The following is a 21,240-nucleotide window of genomic DNA, read 5'->3' on the forward strand; positions in this document are numbered from 1 at the left end:
GGCGCGCGGGCCAGGGCGGGCCAGGGGTGGGGGGCTCACAGCCCGGAGGGGCGGGCGAGCCCGGGACAGCGGCGCATGATCTGCTGGGGTCGGGGCGGCTGTGACACACAGCTTCAACTCGGGTCAGGGCTCCTGGAGCAGACGGCACCCGCTTCCCCACTCCATGGTGCAGCGCCCCAGGGCACCGCCCTCGGGGGGGGGGAGCGGGCGGGAGCACGGGGCACCTCCTGGCACAGGGGTCTGGGGAATTTCCCAAGGCCCCTCTGCGACAACTCCGGGTGCCTCCCGAAGATAAGGGGGGCCCGGAGGTGCAGTGGGCTGGGGACGCGAGGCTGGACTGCCAGGGATCCTCCAGCACAGCACTGAGAGCCTGTGCTTCGGAGGACAACGCTGAGGCCCGGGCGGGGGCGGCGCTGTCTGTGCCCGGCCCCACCGCCCGGAGAGTGAGTGACTGTCCCGGCCAGAGGAGCTCCGCCGCCTTTCTCCCCCCGCCTTAATGTCTCAGGGCTCTACTCTGCGTGACGTCACGGCGAGGGGTGGAGGCGTGTGCGCGTCCCAAGGCCACTGTGTCCGCTCAGGACTGGGGGTGGAAGCGGCAGATCCAGGACCTGACGGTGGGTGGGTGGTAGTCAAGAGGTGTTGAGGGTCCGTGTGCGCGTGCACGGGGAGGTGCATGTGCGCTGGCGCGCTGGGCGCCAGACCTGGGCGTGTTCTTGTGGGAAGGTGTGCGTTACTGCGAGGTGTGTGTACCTGGCTGAGACGCAGCTGCTGGGGCGCCCCTCAATACACACACCTGCAAGAGCTGGAGGGGAGTGACCGGCCCCTCTGCTTTGCCTCTGCAAGCTGAGGAGGGACTTCCCGGGACTGGCTTGGGAGGCAGGTGTGGGGTCCCACAAAGGAGCCCCTGGCTCCTGCCCTCCTTTCCTGTGTGACCTTAAACAGGTGCCTCCTGCTCCCGGAGCCACCCTCTGCTCCTTTGTGAAATGAGGTTAGTGAGGCCCACCTCACCTAGTTCTGGGAGCGATGAAGGCAGCCAAGACTGACCTCCAGAAAAGGCCTGTTTCAGGGGGAGCACCCAGAGGGGTGGTGCTGCCCAGGAGGAAGTGTTAGAGAGCCTTTTTAATCCTGGAAGAGGGCTTTCAGGTCATCTCATTTAGCCCCCTTTTATTACACAAGGAAATATTGAGGCTCAGAGAGGGTCATGACTTAATCAAGGTCACAAAGCAAGTTAATGGAAGAGTTGGACCCAAACCTGGTTCTGACTTCCAGCCCAGCAGCAGCAGCCCTAATGCTGAGTACTGTTTGCCCAAGCCCTGAATGCTCTGGGTCCTTGCCCTATCCCTGCCTTGCCTCTGCCCCGACCCTGCCTGCACATCGTTCCCTCGATGCTCCCCAACATGGAGGTCTACTCCTCCCTGGGATCCTTCCTGTCCCCAACCCCCAGCTGAACATGGGTGAGTGTGCAAGGCCTGTTGGCCAGAAGACTGGGGGAAAGAGGCTCTCACTTCCTTCTGGTTCTAACCTGGGCCCTGAGAGTAAATCCTGATCCTGCTGTGGCCTCAACATCTTCCTCTGTAAAATGGGCACAAGACCCCCACTCTACACAGATATACACACCCCCAGCCCCACTGTCCCTTCTCTCTGAAGGGAGCCCCTCCTGGTGTGGGGAAAGAACTACCAGAGCCTCTAGGCCCAGAGACAAAAGGGGCCCATTCCTGGAACTGCCTTTCCCTGGGGAATTAGAGGGGGAGGGCTCTAGATTGTCAGGTGGTAGAGTGGCCTGAGCATCAGGCAAACTGACGGAGTCCCTCCCTTCCCTTCCCCCATCTCTGCCGGCAGCCTCCGCAGCTGTCAGGAATTAAGGACTTGAGGCTGCTGGGGGTGTGGGGGGGGGCAATGGGGGGGGAGCAGTCTGGCTGGACAGCAGGAAAACAGCCGGGGGCAGGAAGCAGTCTGCGTCAGCCAGAACCTTGTCTGACCCCAGCCGTCCCCTGCTCCCCGCACCCCCCCCCCGCCACACCATACTGCAAGGACAGGGACTGCTTGGGACAGGGTGGGACAGGGCAGGATGACACTCAACAAAGGCAGAAGAAGGCACCAGCAGGGACAGACTAGGCTGGGAAGTCATATTCTGCTTGGCTGTTGGAGAAACCGAGGCCCAGAAAGGATTAGAAATAGGCTCAATATGACACAGGAATGGGTTCATAACGTAGGATGGAGGCCTCACACCAGCGTGTCCCAAGCCTGATGCCTCATACGTATCTCCGTCCTTCCTTCCTTATTTCCTTCCTTTCTGGATCAGCCATAATGGAAAATAGCAACCCCAGGCCCCATGCCACTGAATCAGCCTTTCCAGGGCCAAGACCGGGGAGCCTGCATTTCTAACCAGTACCCCATGTGATTTTGGTGAGGCTCACCTGGTTGAGAGACTGATATTTTTCCTTTGGACTGCCTCTGAAGAGGAAGGGTCTCTTTGCTCTCCTACCCTCCACTGTTGATGAACTACAGAAGTCCAAAGAAAAAGGAAAGAGCCTTCCTTGGAAAGCTCTAGAAGGCAAATAGCTCCCCAAGGCTTGTGCTCTGGCAAGGATCTGGCCTGGTGTCTAGGAGTGCCGAAGCCTGGAAACTTCTCTCCTCCTGAGTCCAGGGAGGGGAGGGCATGTATAGGCACAGGGACTTGGCATGGGTGTAGATGGAGCCCAGAGAGTGTCAGTACCTGGAGCCCCCATCCCCATATGACCCACGCCATGGCCAAGCCCCTATCAGCAGCCTCCAGGCTCACCCTGACTGTGCCCCAGGCCCTGGCCCTCAGCCCAGCCCCAGCCCCCGCAGCCGCCGCCTGAGACCACAATTACAGGGGCCACTGGGGGTTGGGGGGAGCACCAGGGATGAAAGGCAGCTAGGAGAATGGTTCCAGCTGTGGAGGCCCTGGAGGAGGTTACAGGGAGGGAAGGGATGGGGGAGGCACCAGGGTGAGAACAGGTGGGACCCTCACAGCCACAGCAGAGCCCATGCTCACCCTTGAGGCTCACCTGGAGAAGTTTGTCTTGGTGAAGAAGAGAAGGGCCCTGGACAGATTTGGGGGCCCTTCATCCTATTGCCCAGGCTTTAGGGACCACCGCCCCTCTGCAAGGAAAGGGGAATAGCCTGCTGCTTTAGTCCCTCCAAACTCCTGATAAGCTTGGCCATTGCAGGGGGGAAAAGGGTTCTTGAACCCTCAGCCTGAGGCCAATCCCAAGCCCTCCACTGTGGCCTCCCCACCCATCTGCCTTCATTCAGGCTGTTCCTGATGTGGTCACACACACACATCTGGGGCACCTCTGTGCTTTTCCCCATCTACGCAGTCCCACATGTCCCCCACCACTCAGCCAGTGGGGGACCTTGATGGCTCAGGCTGCCTGGGGCTGAGCAGCTGGGTGAGCAAAGATGGGGGGGACGGTGGTGAGGGAGGCACTTCTGAAAGTCTCTTCCAGCCCCCTTCCCAGGCAGCAGTGCAAGAGTGCAGCGCTGAGCTTCAAGAGGACCAGGCCAGTGGTCAACATGTCGGCACCTCCTGAGCAGGGCCTCTCTCCTCTCACCCTTCACAGAAGGCACTTCTCCCCCTGCTGGGCTCTACCACAGAAGATGGACCACTCACATGTGACTAGTGGTTTACACATGTACTAAGAGGCTACCAGGCACCCTATTTTGTGATAGGAAAATCGAGGCTCAGAGAGATTAAGTAACTTAATTAAGTTCAAACTAGCAAATTAGGCCTCTTTTCCCATACCATGATCCTTCCTCTGATTTCATTTTAGCCTTCTGTGGGTGGTGTTGGTTTATGCCACTGCCTCGGTTTCCCTCTCTGGCATCATAGAGGAGGGTGCCCAGTGTGTGTGCTCACACACAGAGACACATACACACCCAAACACACATATATACCCAGGACTTGGCAGTAGAGACTGGGAGGCAGGCATCCCAGTCCTAGGCCTGGGCCAGCGCAGAGATCCCAGACAGTCCCGAACCCTAGAAGCCTGACCCCAGCTGTCCGTAGACCTCCTCGCTTCCCTTCACTCCTGCCCTCTCCAGTCACCACCTCCTTGGGTTCCCCAGATGTCCAGCAGGTTCTGCTGCTTCCTGTTAATAGGCAAGATGGGCTCTGGGCGCCCTCTGGTGGTCTATGAGAGACGTGCAGGAGATAAGAATGAAAAGGATCCTAGCCAGCACAGAACGCTGGGAAAAGCAGAGCTGTAGGTACAAACCCTGCCTCAGGGAGCTTTATTTCTCCTCCATGTAGCCCACAATGCCAGGTTCACTTTCCCCTCATGGTAATTCCGCATGTGTCCTTCGGGTTGAGAGGCTCTGATCCCAAACTCTGTATGACAGCTTCCTGAAGCCCATGCATTTGACCTGAGCTCTCTCCCTTGGCAGGAAGGGAACCCCAGATGCGGCTTCCTTCCCACTGCAGCCTGACTCCCTCCTCACACATGCCCCTACATAACAGAAGTGGATGGACTGTGGTGGGCTCCGGAAGCCATGGTTAGAGCCTGCCACACACAGGATGAGTTCCCTTCCTTCTGTTTCATTTGAAGAACTTGCACTCCTCCCTGTGGCCCCATTCCTGGTGGTCCTGGGGTGTGGGTTACCAATCCCAAGCATGGTAGTGCATTTTCCGGGACACCATTATGGGTTCAGACATAGGTAAGTGGCCCAAGCTAGACCAGTCTTCCTTGGGACTTGTGCTGGAGATAAGTGGGAATGCTGTTCTTCCTTTTGGATTGCTGGCTTTAAGAATGAAGGTATAAGGCTGGTGGATTTGAACTGTCAGCCTTTTGGTTGGCAGGCAAATGCTTAACCACTGCACCACCAGGGCCCCATATGGGAAAAGTCTGCAGCAGGAGAGAATGAGGACAGTATGCAAAGAGAGGCAGAGATAAGAAGAAGCAATAGGTGGAGGGTGAGGGGGAGAGAGCGAGCTATGACATCATTTGAGCCCCTGAGTTCAGCTGTGCCTGAGTACAGATTACCCCTGGACTTTCCTGGTGTAAGATTCATTAATTCCCTTTCAGCCTAAGCTGGTTCCCACTGGGTATCTTCATTTGCAATCAAGCCCTGCCTGGTACCTGCAAACATCAGCTCTTATCTCCATTCCCACAGTATCTACTATTTATTAAACATAAATTTGACACATAAATTACTATGTGTCAAATGCTGTGCTAAGTGCTTTTCATATCTCAAAAAAAAAAAAATCCTCCCAGCAATTCTATAAGGGCGTGGGATGGGTTATGGTGGCTGCAAGATCTTTGGCACTCCTCCCATTGAGAGGTGGAGTCCATCTTCCTTCCCCATGAATTTTGGCTGGCTCTGCGACCTCTTTCAACCAATAGAATCTGATGGCAAGGCTGTGTAACTGCCAAGGCTGAACCTTAAGAGACGTGCAACTTCTGCTTTCAAGTTGGGCACAGTCCCTCCTGAAAACCAGCCTATGTAAGAAGTCTGACACCCTTGAGGCCACCATGCCATGAGGAAGCCCAGGTTAGCCACATGGAGAGAACGAGGCCACTGAAGGAGCTCTGAGACACCAGACATTAGAACAAAACCTCTTGGATTGTCTAGCCCTGACCAGCCACCAGCTTAAGGCAGCCAGGTGACTGTCTTTAGCCATGCTACACAGAGCAGAACCACTCAGCTGAGTTCTGACAAACTCTTTACCTAGAGGACCATGAAAACTAATCACTACTATTTTTAACTACTTTGGGGTTGTTTGTTATGCAGCAACTAAAACGAAGTGATGTACCCACTGTATAGGTAAGGAAACTGAGGCTAACTTCGCACGTTGTGAACTTCTAAGCAGCAGCTTCAAGCTGAGAGTGCCTGGATCTAAAGCTCACACTTTGCCCTACATACCTCAAGCGGGGAGTCACTCCTTATTGCAGGAAAGAAAACTAGGGGTTCTGAATCCCAGTCATTGGGCTAAGCCCTTCCCCTTATCTCCAGAGGAAGATGGAGACGTGAGGTTTCAGCCCTGGGGAGCCCAGAACCCTGAACTCTGCCTCTCTATCCCCTCACCGTCATCATCAGCTTCCTGAGAAGAAGCAAAGAGAAGGCAACGGAGTGGGTGCCAGGAGAAGCCTTAGGACAGCCTTGCTTCCCAGGTATGATTAGAAATACTCTTCTGGGCGGTCTGCATTTTTTAAAAATTATGCTTTAAGTGAACATTTACAAATAAAGTCAGTCCCTCACACAAAACCTTATACACACCTTGCTATGTACTCCTAGTTGCTCTCCCCCTAATGAGGCAGCACACTCCTCCTCTCCACCCTGTGTTCCCATGGCCATTCCGCCAGCTAGGGGCAGTCTGCATTGTTAACAGGAGTGAAGTTATTTTTAACTGTAGCAAAGTCTAGTGCTGATAATAACATATTTTCATCAGATTCTACAGTTTATAAAGGGCTTTGCTTTAACCCGTTGGGCTTGGGTGGTCCCCAAATCTGCCCTGGACAAATCGATAGAGACAGTAAAAAACCCAGCGGTTGCCAGGGGTGCAAGGGAGAGAGACAGGGAGAAGCGATGACTAAGTGGAGCACGGGGATTTCTGGAACATTGAAATTATCCTGTATGTTACTGTCATGGTGAATATGCGATTTTACGCATCTGTCCAAACCCACAGAACTGCACAACACGAAGAGTGAACCCTGTGCTAAACTTTGGGCTGTTGTTAATAATAATGGATCAATATTGGTCCCTTAATTGTACAAACCTACCACACTAATGCTAGGTGTTAATACTAGGGAAAGTGTGGTGTAGGTATCTTGGAACTCATTGTACATTCTATGCAATTTTTCTATAAACCAAGAACTTCTCTAGAAAATAAAGTCTATTATTTTATTAAGTCTGTCCTCGGATTCCCCAGGGGACACAGAAACAGAAGGGCAGATAAAAGTGTCACAATCTCCTAGAAATGAAGGTGAAGCCTGGCCTGAGACAGAGGCTTTTGGTCCCCTTTCCCCAGGCCTTTTCTCTATCCTTTAAAGGATTGCTAGTTCTTCCCCAGCTCACAGATCTAAGTCCTACAAGTGTGAGAAGGGTGAACCAGAAGAGTGCCAAGGAAGAGAGAAATGGTATTCAGGAGAGCCCAACCTGGTGGGGGGAAATATGGGAACCCAGGATGGTGACCCCTGAGATGCCAGTGCTATCAAAACCACCTTCCCTCACACAGCTCTTCCAGAGCCCGCAGGAGACCCAGCCCTCCACCCAAACTCTGGATCCAGTCGTATTGACTTAAATATCTTTATTGATACTAACCTCACCCACCCATTTCATGTCAACAGTTCTGAGGAGCCTCACATCCAGAATCCTAGGGGTTGGCTCTCTGGTTTACACTTGGGGGTCAAGGAAAGAGAGGGCCCGTAGGGTCTCCCCAAGGAACCCCCAGAGCGGCTCTCAGGGCTCCTCTAGTGCCCTGAGCCTTCGTGGGCAGTGTGCATCACAAATGCCGGGTCTCAGTCTCCAGAGGCCTGGAAGATGGACTATCGCAGGGAGAGGCAGAGTGCGGGTAACGCCCCCTGTTGGAGCCCAGCGATCTCTCAGGCGCCAAGAGGCGGTGTCCGCGCGCGGTCTGGAGAGCTCCGCGGCGGGTCAGAGGCAGAGGCTGAGCTCTTTGCTCACGCGGCAGCGGTGGCACTGCACAACGCAGCACCAGTGGAAGCGGCACAGGCAGTTCTCCTCCAGCTGCACGCTCTCCTGGCGGTGCCCGCGGCCGCAGCACAGCAGATCGCAGCCGCTGAGGTCCGGGGCACTGCTGTTGCAGGCGCGGCCACGCGTGCCTGGCGATCCGGTGCGCCGGTTGGGAGCGCAGAAGTCGGGCGAGTCGGCGGCGTAGAGAAGGTCGGCGCGGCCGGGCGGCTTGAGCGTGCGCACGGCGGGCAGCAGGGCCTTACCGTCGTTGGTGCCCATGACGCGCGAGGCGCCGTGGAAGCGCTCAAGCAGCCATGCGCCCACCTCGCGGAACGGGGGTAGCTTCCGCCAGCAGGTGCGCAGCATGCATGAGCCAGACAGGCCGTGGCACTTGCACTCAGTGCGCGTGTGGCTCCGCACCGCCTACGGGGAGCAGAAGAGGGGGTCGTTGGGGACAGATGGGAGGGCGCGGGGCGGCGAAAGGCCCAGAGAGGAGCAGAAGATGGGGGGGGGGATGGATGGAAGAGAATTAAGAGGGGACAGAACAAAAAAAAAAAGAGAGAGAGAGAACACGGTGGGGAGGAGGAGATCAAGGAAAGGAAAGCCCAGAGAGAAGGAGGAAGAATGATAAGGATGGAGGAATAAAGGGGGGGAGAGGGAGTTGCAGGGACAGAACGTGGCGCCGAGGTTTCAGGATCCAAAGCCAGGTGGTGGGGAAGAAAGCAAAATGGAGGGAAAGGGTGAGATTCTCTCTGGAGGAGGCAGAGGAGGGGGAAATTGTTGAGACCCAGCCCTTCTGCAAGCCCCCGTCCCCTCATTCCTGCTCCAAGAACTGGCCGTCTGGGCGTCTGTCTCCCCCATCCCTCCCCAACTCTTTCCAACAGGTATGTGGGCCTGTCGGGACATTCCTCTCGGGGACCCTTCTCTCCACTTGCCCAAGGCCTCAGGCCCAAGTCCTAGAGAACACTGAATATGTGTGTGGGGATGTCCCTAGAGCACCCTAGAACTGAGGCACAGAGTGCAGGAGGGCTCACTACAAATGCACTACAGAGAAGAGAACTCAGGAGTCCTGCTTCTTGTTTTCTTATTTGCGTGTGAAGCTAAGAGCCCCCATTAGAGATTTATGGGGTCATAGGACCCAGAGAGATGGTCTCCAGAAGGAAGCTGTCTCCAGAGGCCAACATGAGCTACAGACTTGTGTGTACCTCTCCTACTCCAGGCCCTCCACCTTGCAATCATCTGACCCAGGTGGGCTTCTCACTCTGAAACAAGAGTTCTTGGGGACTGTCCTCATTGCAGGGGGTGAGAGAGGCTGCCAGGGTTTGGACTGATGAAGCGTGGTCTGGGGCTGCTGGGCAGCCAGTTGGCAAATGCCCAGATTCATCACTGCTTCCCTGGCTCCAGCTGACCCCTTCCTACCTCTACCAGGGTCTGCTGTTTGTCCTCCACTCCTTTCCTGGGCCTTTCCCCCCTCACACCTGTTCCAGACCTGTTCTAAGCCCTGCTCACTTCTCCTCTCCCTACTTTCACACCCTGCTTCTTTGCCCCCACTTCTAGCCTGCTGCTCCTCCCAGGCTTTTGCCCCCTTTCTCTGTCCCTTCATTGGCATCCAGAGCCCTACTGCCCAAGTCCTGCCTACCTGTCCCACCTCAGAGTCCTGGGTCCCTAAAGGCCCTGTGTCCCCTCCTCACTCTGCCCACTGTAGCACAGCTTCAGGCCTCCTAGGTAACTTCCTCTTATGCAAGGGCCACCTCATTCCTCTTCGCCAATGCCCACCCATGCGCCAGCCAGTCTTCCCAGTGTCACCCTTGGCGCATGCTCACTACCCATGCTTATCAACATGCTCCCAAATACACACCCACAGTCAGATACCACCACTTCCTCACACACTGCTACAAACCCACTCCTATACACCCCCACTCTCCCACACCCACTCACCCACACATTGCCCCCCTGCACATGTACTCTGCCACACATTCCTCCCCGTCCTCACCAGCCGTCCAGCCTCGTTGTTGTGCAGTTGCACCAGCGCACGGATGTCTCCGTGTCCCCGCTTGTACTGCGCGTCCATAAAGAGCCTCGACTTCTCATCTCCGAAGTCCACGTCGTCGCCGCAGCCTCCCCACTCCCAGGCGGCGCTGCTGTCGGGGGAGCCCGCGGGGCCTGGGGGCCTGGGGGTGCCAGGCAGGCCGGGAGGCCGAGGCGGGGGGCGTCCTAGGGGTGCCTGGCAGCCACACTGCAGCAGCTCACCCATGGAGCAGGCCTGCGTGACCGCGTGACTGGCGCCAGCCGCGGTGATGGCAAACACAAAGGCCGTTTCCCGGATATCTGCAGGTACAAAGGGGCTGTCAGCAGGCAGGGCCAGGACTGGGTGGTAGGGTTCTGTGGCGGGCGGGGTGGGGCGGGATGGCGCGGGGTCAGGAGGGGCCAGAGAGACAGGGTCAGAGGAGGGTGCAGAGGCCCGGGTAGGCCAGGGTATCCCAAACCACCCTGTCCTCGGACCCCAGCTGGGAGAATGCAGCCCCCTCAGAGACCACTTCCCACACTGACCCTGCTGCAGGATGCGCCCGAAGGCCTTGCTGTGGCTGGAGCAGTTCCAGCGGCGGAAGCGGAACTGGAATTGACACTCTCGCACCCCGAGCCTGGCGCCTCGGGCCAGTTCGGCTACCACTTCCGGCTCCGCTTGGCACAACTCGGCCTGCCGCCCCGCCAGTCGCCGAGCCTTCCGGCAGATGCTGGTAGGGTCCATGACCAACGGGCTGCCTACGGCCCTGGGAGGGCAGAGAACGGCGAGTCAGGGTGTAACTGGAGGAAGGGGGTCAGGCTCCCACCTTTCCACTGCCACTGGCATGGGAGGCGGGCCTAAGAGGTCTCCCAGCCATAGCCCCGAGATGTTTCTCCTGGGGGGCAGAGAGGGAGCAAAAACAGCTAAGAGCTGTGACATGCCCCCTTCCCAACTTAGGCTGAGATTTTTCTATCTGGCTATTACCAGTCTATGTCTGTGTCCCACCTTATCTAGATTCTAGACTGCAAATTGCTGTAGAGCAAGGATTCAGTCTTATCTTTCTGGGCCCTGAGTCTGTGCATACCTTCATTAAAAATCCTTATACGAATTTGACTCTAGGTGAAGGCAGCTGGTACTAGGTAGAACAAGCTTAAAATTCAACAGGCCTGGCCCAAAAGAGACAAGGAAGAAATCAGCAGAAGGAAGATCAAGAAGGCTGTCAAAGAAAAGAAAGCATGTGTCATAAAGAGACACCAAAGAAAAGTAGGCAGTATCGGAGGAGGCTCTGGTCCTAGGGAACCACAAGGTGGGCATGTATCAGCTAAATAGCCCTGATGCTCAAAAAGGCAGAGGCAACTCCAAGGATATGAAAAGCCTCACAGCTTCTTGGAGCTATGGGAAGTTACCCTTAGTTGCTTTTGGCCAGATCCCCAGACTCAGAACTGGCTTCCACAGCTAAGGGGGTAAAAGAGGTAAAGAAAGGGAGGAAGAACCTAGAGTGAAACCTAAAGACAGCCATGGAATGCTAGAATGAGTGGGGAATGGAGCCTCTGAAAAAAGTCATACCCTCTCTCTAGCCCAAGTCTCTCCTTCCACAAAATGAGAAGGTTGGGCTTTGATCTCTAAGGTAGGTCCTCCCACCCTGATAATCTATTTTCCTGAACTGGTCAGCAAGAGGAAGAAGCTGGGGACTAAGTTTCTGAAGCATTGTTGTGAAGTAGGTGACACTGATCCTTCTCCTGCTCTAGGACCTGTGGCCTCTCCAGAGCAGCATGCAGCAAACCAAGCCCTGCTCACTGGGGTGACATTACTGATGGGGGGGGGCGGTGGTTTAATACTGTTTGGCCTGGTGGGCAAGGACCTCATGAGAAGATCACACACTTGCAGAAATCACTTCACTCCTGGCTTTCATTCCACCTCGAGGAGACAACTGCCGTTTGGTTTCCATATACCAGAGCCCTGAAGTTTAAGCCTACTAGGTATTCACGCCTGGGTGCAACCGCTGTAATCAGATTGCCCTTATCTGAGCACTTTCCTGAGATCCCTATCTTCTAGAAATGAGTGGGCAAAGGAGCCAAGGGTAATTTGAGACCACCCAAAAATGCTCCTGCAGAGGGGAGGAGAAGACTCTGAGTTGGGTGAGGTGAAAATAAGAGACAGAAAATATAGAGGAAATGGCGTTGAATGGATGCCAAAGGTCAAGGTGGGCTACTTTCCATTTTGCCTTAGTCCATATCCATCCCACTGTCCCCATTTGCTGCACAGGTACAGGCTGTCCACACATGTTCTAGCTCCACAACAGTGAGATGAAATGGCCTTAAATAGCAGCAATAGGAATTTTGGTCTTAAGTAGACCTTCTCAAAAGTGAGGCCTGAGACTCTTGAAGAAGTGGCTCAGGAAGATGTGTAAGCTAAGTCCCGTAAGGTCTCCTAACACTGACACTCCCTATCAGGTCACTGTCATCAACCCTGCCCAAGCAGTCCAAGAAGAAAGCTTCTCTCCTCTACAGAGAGCTTCCTTCCACTGTGCTTAGAAGCCTCCTCAGCCCTGGATCTCCATCTTAGCCTGGGAAGCCCCAACCCATTCCCAACCCTAGAAAAGTGATGGATGGAAGAGTGGAGAATGGGCCACGGGTAGGGCAGTCCAAGCTGTTTCCAATGGCCCAAAGACATACAAGGGTTGATAGTTGATCTCTTTCTCTCTCTCTCTCTCTACACAAACAAAACCATTGCTGTTGAATCGACTCTGACTCATAGCGACCCCACAGGACAGAGTGGAACTGCCCCATATAGATTTCAGTGAACACCTGGTGGATTCGAGTTGCCAACCTTTTGGTTAGCAGCTGTAGCTCTTAACCACTGCGCCATCAGGGTTTCCTGGTGGCGCAGTGGTTAAGAACTGCAGTGAGCTATGGCTGCTAACCAAAGGGTCGGCAGTCAAATCCACCAGCAACTCCTTGGAAGCCTTGTGGGGCAGTTCTACTCTGTCCTATAGGGTCACTATAGCCAGAATCAACTCGATGGCAAAGGGTTTTACATATATGTGTATGTATATATCTGAAGGAGCCTCTGGTGGCACAGTGGTTAAGCACTCGGCTGCTAATTGAAAGGTAGGTGGTTCCAATCCACTAGCCATTCCGTGGGAGAAAGATGTGGCAGTCTGCTTCTGTAAGGACTACAGCCTCGGAAACCCTATGCGACAGTTCTACTCTGTCCTATAGGATCACTATGAGTCAGAATTGAATTGACAGCAACAGGTTTGGATTTAGTTTCTTTTATGTATATGTGTATAGATAGATAGATAGACACACATAGATTAGATAGATATCTCTGTCTTTCATCGCCCCCCCCATCCACCCTCCCACCTCATTACAAAAAGATTTTCAGCAGCTCCCAGCACGGTTGTACAGTGGCAGTAGATACGACTATGAACTCATTGAGTGTTGGGACCATCTTATTTTCCTTTGTCTCTCCTGGAAGATTTCTTATGAATGATTGACATAGTAGTACAGTGAACACCATTTAATACATGTTTTTGAATGCGTGAATGAATGGATGAATGAATGAGCCCTCTAAGGATAAGGTCCTTACTTGGGCCCAGGCTTCTGTCCCCATGTTATTTCATGATTGACTCCTGATCTTTTTCCTTGAACATTTTCTTTTCCCCCACTGGGATTCAGAAGTAAGGAAGGAGACCTCTCTGCCACTGTCCAGCTTTCTTCTACCCTGTCTAGCTGGCAAGGACCCCACCTGGAAGTCTGAGACTTTGCAAACTCCACCCCTCTTACTCCCCATGCCTCAACCTTCCTCAGTCCCCTCTAAGCCATCTCCCACCCTCCACCCCCACCCCTGCTAACTCTCTACTTTCCCAAGGTTAACTGGCCTTATCTTCTCAAGGTTACTCTGCCCCATCTCTCTATTCTCCCCCTTCCTCCCATAGGAAGGAAGGAGGGGGCAGGAGCTCCGAGAGAGAAAAGCAAAAACCTCTTGACCTTGTCTGCTTCCCAGGGGCTAGAGATAGGGGTCTGAAGAGCAGGGCCAGGGAGACAAAGAGAGGAGAGGAGGTGGGGCTGGCCCTTCAAGGGGTTGGTGGCGGGGGGAGCTGCCCTAGAGCCAGTTCTTGGTTAGCATCTGGCTCCCACCCCTCCTCGCTGGCCACTCACTGCCTGGGAACTAGGGTTGTTTACCAGCTGGTCAGGAGGAGGGATGGGTAGTAGTAGCAGCCAGAATCTCAAGGGACCAGCTTGCTCCCTGCCCTCCTGTCCTCACTCCCATCCTAAAGTCATAGGAAAGAAAACTCCAGAAGGGGAGGGGCAGTGGGGCATTGGGCAGGACACCAAGCCAGAAGCTTCTGACACTTCCATCAGCTCTGAGTGAGCTAAGGCACTCTGGGCAAGTCAGTTCCCTTCTCCGAGTTTCAGAAAAATGAAGGGTTAGCGTGAGAGGCCCTCACATCCTCTCTAATGCCAACATTTGACTCCACACCAAGAATAACTCCCCTATCTCCCCCTCTCTCCTTACCCTTCTTTCCCTTCTGCTTTCTTAGGGAATGGACTCTGCTTTCTGAGCCTCTGGGTCAGGACTGAGCTGAGTTCATGCCCCTTTGGGGGAATACACATATTTTGGGGAGAGAGCTGAGTAGCGGTAGGGAATACATGAGCAAAATCTAGGATTCTAATCAAACAGCCATTCCTGGGCAGAGAAAAAAAATGAGGCTAGTCCGAAAAGAAATTTACATGCAAACAAGAAGGGACAAGCCTAGGGTTGGCTATTCTAACTGTCTTGGCCTGTGTCAAGATCTCTCACCCAGGGACCATGGTTGACAGAAATGTTGGGGGATCAGTAGCAGAGTGGGGTGGCATCAGGATCCAGCCAGTTCCTGCTGGGCAACATCTGTGGACCTAAGCCTTGGGGGCCCCAAGGTTCTGGCCTAACCTGCCTTTCCATCTCTGGATTCAGATAGCCAAAGAGAATGCCAGGGATCATTGAGTCCAACCCCTGCCTGCCTCACCCCTGTTTTACAGATGAGCTATATGAAAAAGGAGGTGACTGACCCAGACCACTCAGTGGAGGGATTCCCATTGCAAGAAAAGTTAGGTATGTATTTAAAAAGCCCAATGTGGCTAGAGAGAAAGGACATCAGGTATCAGAAGGCTTCAGGTGGCCTCACACACCATCCTCCACACAGCTCTTGCTCCTAGCTCAGTTGGCCAACTCTGCACCCATCCCAGATCACACTGCTGAACTTCTGGACTCGGAGTCGCTCCCCTCCACACCTGTAAATCCATTGCCATCAAGTGGGTGCCGACTAATGGCAACCCCATGTGTTACAGAGTAGAACTGCTCCATAGGATTCTCCTGGCTGAAATCTTTACAGAAGCAGATTGCCAGGTCTTTCTCCTGTGGTGCCACTGGGTATGTTTGAATTGCCAGCCTTTAGGTTAGTAGTTGAGCACAAACCACTCGCACTACCCAGGGACCTTTCTACACCCCAAGTCATCAAACTCTTACCCAGCTTCTGTCAAAGTGCACTTCACTTCAGAGCTCCTGTGCCCTAAGGAATCTCACCTGGGTCCCAGCCTCACTGACCTTGCCTGCCACCGCATCACTCCAGGTGTCACTCTTTCAGTGAGTGCTTGTTATCCTGCCAGTAGCTTAATGGTTTTTTCCTGTTTTCTTGTTTTATCTCTCCAGTTAGATGAAAGCTCATTAAAGGCAGAAATCCCAGGAGGAATCATATCATTCAGAGCTTTTGAAATCCAACAGACATGGGTTTCAATCCAGGCTCTGCTATTTACTTGTTGTGTGATGTTGAGTGGGAGCCGTGGTGATCCAGTGTAAAGTGCTTGGCTGCTCACTGAAAGGTAGGTGGTTCAAACCCACCAGCCACTCTGTGGGAGAAAGATGTGCAGTTTGCTTCCGTAAAAGATTACAGCTTTGGAATCCCTTAGGGTCACTATGAGTTGGAACTGATTCGACGGCTGTGGGTTATGATGTTGAACAAGTCCCTAGCACATGAAACTGGCACTCAGTATTTGTTGAATGATGAGACTTAACCTTTCTGAGCCTCAGTTTCCTTACTGTAAAGTGAAAACAGTTATACCTGCCTACTTCCCAGGTTACATGTCCAAAGAGCCTGTCCAGAGAGTGCGCTTCCACCTGTGTGTTTTGTCTTCCCATTCACACTCTTATTCATCTCTCGGGCCTGCACAATGCCGGACAAAGAGTAAGGATTCTTGAGAACACCGTTTTCTCCAACTCTGCATTCTTACTTTCTCAGCCTGGAGTCTTGTGTTGCGTCACCCCCATCAGGGCTTGCCATTGGACGAGAGTACCCTCTAGGACCCCTCTCCTTCCCCATCGGGCACTCTGGGATGGATTACAGAGGCCAAGGGACCACAGACCATTTTGACACCCAGCGCCCTCTGGAGGGTCTCATGGCCAGCCCCCTTTCCTATCTCCCCTCCCCCAGGGTTCCTAGTCTGACCCCACCTCCCAGAAGCCAGCAGAGGGAGCCCTGAGCCCTGGGGCTGTGGGTGGGGGCTGAGCAGGGGTGGGGGAGGTGGGTGGTGGAGAAGGGGCAGAAAAATGTTGCCTGACGGCTGCTGAGGCGGCTGGGCCCGGGCCTGTGCCCGCCCGCCTGTCCTGTCCTGCTCTGTCTAACTCGGTAATTACTACTCCCCCTCCCCCAGCCCCTACCCCCACCCCAACCACCACATCAAAGCTGTGATGCCCCAGCTTCGTTAACCCCTGCCTCCCCACCGCCCACCAGCTACCCCCATTCCACCCCCTCCCCCACACCCTGATCCAATTTTGTTCGCTCTGCCCTGTCCTGAGCACTGCCCTCCTAGCTCCTCACATTCGCTCCTTCTCATTGCTCTTGAGAGGCGGGACTTTCCTTTTCCTGACAGACTTCACCACACACCTCCCTATTGGCCAGGGCTGTGGGAGGCAAAGAATGGACAGACTGACCCTCCACTGGACCCCTGAGAAGATGTCAAGTGCCTTCTGCTCTCCCACAGTGGGGGCCCAGGAGCCCCCATCTGAAGGTGATGATGGGAGGGCGGAAGTGACCTGTGCCCCTTTCCTGATCTCCTGCCCCCCACTCCACATAACAGGAGGTGGACTCCAGCATTCGCGGTGGCCTTGGACAAATCACCTCCTGTCCCTGGGCCTTGGTGCCCTCACCATAAAGTGAGAAGATTGGACCAGATGATCTCTAAGGCCCTTCTAGGTCTAATCTCTGGGTTAAACCGAGGGCTCAGAGCTGGAGGAAGCAGCCAAAGAGGCCAGGTGGAGAAGGGGAGAACTCTCCCAGCAACCTTTCTCTCCCTCAGCTCCTCCCTCTGGCAGTCCAGGGGAGGCACCCAAGGTCGCGCCCAGCCCCCGGCAGGCAAGAGGGCGCGGCTAGAGGGCGCTCTCCCCGGTCGGCAGGGGACAGGCTTCGCGTTCCCTAGTACCTCCCACTCTCCTTCGTGCACAGGCTGGCGGAGGGCTGGCTCGGCGCCTGCTGCTGGCCTGACTGCGGCTGGCTGCCCGCCCCGCCCTCACCTCATCCCTTCTGCAGCTTCATTTCCCCATCAAAGTGCACATTCTGGAATCCCTTCGATGGGCCCTGGTGGTCAAGCCTCCCGCTGCCCTCCCCCCAACTCCTGATTTCAGAGGAGAACGGGGCAGAAGGGGGCTGCACTTCCCCCCCAGGAAATGACACAGAGCCAGAACTCGGGTGGGCTCAGGGCATGCTCTGGGCAGGATTACGCCAGCCTCCTTTGCCCCTGCCCTTTTCTGCTCACAGCCTCATTGTCTCCCTCGAGGGGAAGCTGCCAAGGAGGGAGGCCTGAAGGGGGGAATGGATGGACACCCCACCCCCACCCCACCCCACCCTACCCTGAACTGAGCAGGGGCCAGCAACAGGACTGCCCACGGAGTGCCAGGGGCCCCAGAGGAAGACAGGGTTGGAAAGGTGGGGGTGGCAGCTGGAAACCCTTGGTGTCAGGAGGAAGCCCAGGTCCTTTCCCTGCCTCCCTGTGGGGCCAGAGATGAGGCCATCCTAGGCTTCTGTTCCTGTTTCTTCTCCATAAGTGAGGCGGTGGGGGCAGCAAAATGCAAGATGGGATGGGGAAGGGAGTGAGGAGTGAGACTGGGTTATGTTTTTCTTAGTAGAATGAGGGGAGGGTTAGTTTCTTTCACAGAAAATATAAAACAGAAAGAGGAAAGAGGAAGAGAGAAGACGGAAGATTGATTTGTCTATTCTGGGAGAGTGAGCTATTTTCTACAACCACTGATTGAAGGTATAAATAAAGATAGGGCAGACACTGAGAAGAACTTCCTGGGGGAGGCCGGGGGACAAGGGATAGGGTGCAAGGGGTGGGAGCTGGTGACCAGGAAGCTATAGCCTCTCCCTCTCTGCTTCCCATTCAAGAGGGGGTCTGTCAGGGCCAGAGGATAGTGTAGATGGCCTGGAGGGAGTAGGCTGGACAAAATGACCTTAAGAGGGCCTGGCCAATGTCCTGGAATCTGCAATTCACAAAGATGTGGTTACAGATGGGAGAGAGACAGACAGAGAGGCCTGAGGCAGAGTTTAGGAAGCACGCATTTGGGGAAAGAGGGGGAGGGGAAAAGAAGGTGGAAGAACACTTCTCTGGAACCTGGAGCCAGGTCCCTGAGCTGATTCCAGGGCCTGGACCACTCCCCTCCAGGACCCTCCTATCCTAACCAGGACAGTTGAGCTACCCAGAGGTCCCAGTCAGCCTGCTGCTAGAATATCTGAATGGGCTGCATTAGGCTGCTGTGGGTCCAGCTGTTTTCCTGGCCACCACTGGGGCTCCAGCCTGTCCAGCATTCCTGAGAAGAAGAAAGGGCCAGCAAGCAGGTCCCAGACATCAGGAAATAGTATGCAGACCCCTGGCCTGAAAGCTTCCAGCTGAAGTGAGGATGGGGATGGGGATGGGGTAGGTGCAGTGGCAGGAGGGCAATGGTGGGGTGGGGTGAAGACAGAACTGCAAGCAGAGTCACAGGTCCTGAAAGGGAGTTTGGGCTTGGACCAAAGGAATGAAGCATCCGAAATAGAAGAGAGTGAGGGGGACCAGGTGGGCGGGAGAGGCAGGTTCTCTCTGAGGCTGGACACCTTATCAACCCAGCCCCTCACTCTTCACCTGGCTCCCCCTGCAGCTGCAGCCATGAAGGCCCCTGTGTTCTCCCACACCTGCCCTCCTCACCTCCTCCCCCACTCCCTGCTTCCCAGATTCAGGGTCAGTTCCCAAGACCAGGCCCTTCTCCCTCTGCTTGGCTCCCACCCAGCAGCCCTTCCTGGACAAAGGAACCCCCATGGGTATAAACCTCAGAAAGTTGAGTCAACTGATTCAGCAACACTCCACAAATCTACCCCCAGCATCTACTCTGCCCAGGGGGGCCTCGGGGATCTAAAGACAAAGACTCTGACTTCCAGGCACTCAGATCAAGCAGGGAAGAGGGAACCAAGAGGAGATGATGGTCATCAGTAAGATACAGTAACTGGCATCTTTGCCTGGTGCACCAGATGCAATGGGAGCAGAGAAAGTAAGCCCTGAGGGAGGAGAGAGACAGCTTCCTGGAGGAAGTGGTGTTTGAACTGGAGGGACGGGAACAATCTGAACAGATGGAAAGAGAAGAAAGGCAATCACCATCAGGGAGGGACCCAGGAGAAAGGGCAAAGACAGGAGAGGTATGTTTGGGGAATGAGAGACTAGAGAGCCCTTGACAAAGTTTTGCTTGGGACCTTGGGTTTCACATTTTAATTAATTCTTGTTTTCATCTCTGGGGGTCCTGGCCAGGAGCACCTGGGGTGTGGAGGAGGGGACTACATTTATTGAGCACCTCCTAATGTCAGATCAACTTGTAGGTCATCCCACCTAACTCTCCCAGCAAGTCTCCTAGGCAGGGAGACATCTCTATTTTACAGTTAAGACATTGGGGGGTGGGGAGAAAGGGTCTTGTCAAAGGTTACAGCTCAGGTCTGTCTGATTTCAGTTACTACTGCATTGTGCCAAACCAGGATTAAAAGATGTATGAGCCCTAGCCAAGACCTGGGGTCGTCCTCGATTTGCCCCCTCACTGGTCCCCTGAGGGGCATCTCCCCCCAATCACAGAAGAGGGACCGCGGCCAGCAGCTCCCTGTGTGGGCATCCTGCTCCCTAGATCCTCAGAGGAATGGGGTCTGACTGCCCCACCCGCCTCCTAAATCCGGGGGGCGGAGAAGGAGTGGCGGGTGTAGAATCCGGCCAATGACATCGCAATATGCAAATAGACAGGCCCCTGCCTTCTTAGGATTGGCTGACTCATCAGCTCTATTGTCCTAGTCCCTCCTCTCCAAACTCGGAGCTGTTCCGGGCGGGTCTTCGCCGCTAAGGAGACACAGAAAGGGGAAAAAAATCTTCGGGATCCGGTCTCTGAGCGGTCCCAGCACAGCTCCCACCTTCTCCGCCTCCGCCTCTAAAGCTCAGTACTCCCACAACCTTCGCTGCCTAGGTGTCTGCTGCGGAGGCCTAGGGCCAGGTCCGCAGCCCAGCGCTGGGAGGACGCTCCCATCCCTCGGCTGGCCAAGTCTCTCTCCCTTCCACCAGTCGCCTCCCAGGTCCGGTACCTCCCGGACTGCACATTTTTAGTCCATGGTCCCCACGTCTGGAAGGGCCGGGAGCCTGGGTCTCTTTCCTGCCTTTCCTCCTCTTCCTTGTCCGAGGAGGAGAAGGTAGAGAAAGCCAGGGTCCTGACTCAGTTTCCCTTTGCATTCCCTTTCTCTTCACCAACGCCTGCTCCGAAGGAGTCCGGAAAGAAGCTGGTGGGCTGCGGAGGGGGCAGCTTGTTCGTCCCTCCTGACTTATGGCCTCTCACCTTGTTCCTCTCTTTGTAATCTAGTCCCCTCCTCTAATTCCAGGGTCCTCATCACACACTCCTTTCTTCTGACCTCTGACTACAGATCTTCCCTTTTCTTCCCGGTGTTATCTCTGACCTGGATTGAGCGCATAAGGACCGAGGGCACAATAGAATGCACCCTGCCTGGGGTTAAGTGGCAGTTCAGAAGCGCCCCTGGCAGACGCCGGGAGGAGAGCAGCGCGCGCCTGGTTCCACGCCCCGCCTCGCTCCTGGCCCTCGCGCGCAGGTAGAGCCGGGAGCAGCCAGCGCTGCGCGGAGCCCCTACCCGGCGCGGCGCGGGGGTTCCGCCCTCGAGGGCCCTGACAGCCCGGTGCGCACTCACCACCACAGTCCGCCGACGTGCGCTGGGCACAAGAGCAGCAGTAGCAGCAGCCCTAGGCGGGAGGGCGCGGGCGGCAGCATGGTGGCGGCTCGAGGGCCGGAGGGCGCGGGCAGGGGACGAGGCGGGCCGAGCCGGCGCTCGCTGGGCCCCGGGATCAAGGCGAGCGCCGCGGCGGCTGCGGCCTGGAGGCGACGGCGCGAACGGCTGCGGGGGGGCCCATCCCCGGCGTGGAGGGCGCGGCGGAGGCGGGGAGCACGCGGGGCCGCCAGCGCCTGTGTCTCCTGCCGAGCTCGCTCGGGAAAAGAAATCAGAGCTGGGGGCGGGGGTGGAAGGGAGCGGGCCGGGC

The 21,240-nt window shown here is 55.3% G+C and overlaps 1 protein-coding gene across 1 annotated transcript; it reads right to left on the bottom strand.

Moving 5' to 3' along the window:
- Positions 1–6,598: 6,598 nt before the first annotated feature.
- Positions 6,599–20,990, bottom strand: WNT6 (Wnt family member 6). The gene is made up of 4 exons (XM_064286663.1): positions 20,895–20,990; positions 10,207–10,427; positions 9,650–9,984; positions 6,599–8,079 (listed from the first exon to the last, which is right to left on the bottom strand). Exons 1-4 carry the CDS (start codon positions 20,972–20,974, stop codon positions 7,618–7,620), a joined length of 1,098 nt encoding a protein of 365 aa, XP_064142733.1. The 5' UTR covers positions 20,975–20,990; the 3' UTR covers positions 6,599–7,617.
- Positions 20,991–21,240: the final 250 nt, after the last annotated feature.

The sequence above is a fragment of the Loxodonta africana genome, chromosome 6 (genome assembly GCF_030014295.1).
Source record: "Loxodonta africana isolate mLoxAfr1 chromosome 6, mLoxAfr1.hap2, whole genome shotgun sequence".
In the NCBI taxonomy this organism is placed as follows: domain Eukaryota; kingdom Metazoa; phylum Chordata; class Mammalia; order Proboscidea; family Elephantidae; genus Loxodonta; species Loxodonta africana.

Excerpts from the sequence above, each read along its gene's own strand:
- WNT6 (XM_064286663.1), bottom strand. The coding sequence starts at position 20,974 with ATGCTGCCGCCCGCGCCCTCCCGCCTAGGGCTGCTGCTACTGCTGCTC. Across the intron at positions 10,428-20,894 it reads CACGTCGGCGGACTGTGGTG|GGCCGTAGGCAGCCCGTTGG; the intron begins GTGAGTGCGCAC and ends CTGCCCTCCCAG. Across the intron at positions 9,985-10,206 it reads CGGGCGCATCCTGCAGCAGG|ATATCCGGGAAACGGCCTTT; the intron begins GTCAGTGTGGGA and ends TTGTACCTGCAG.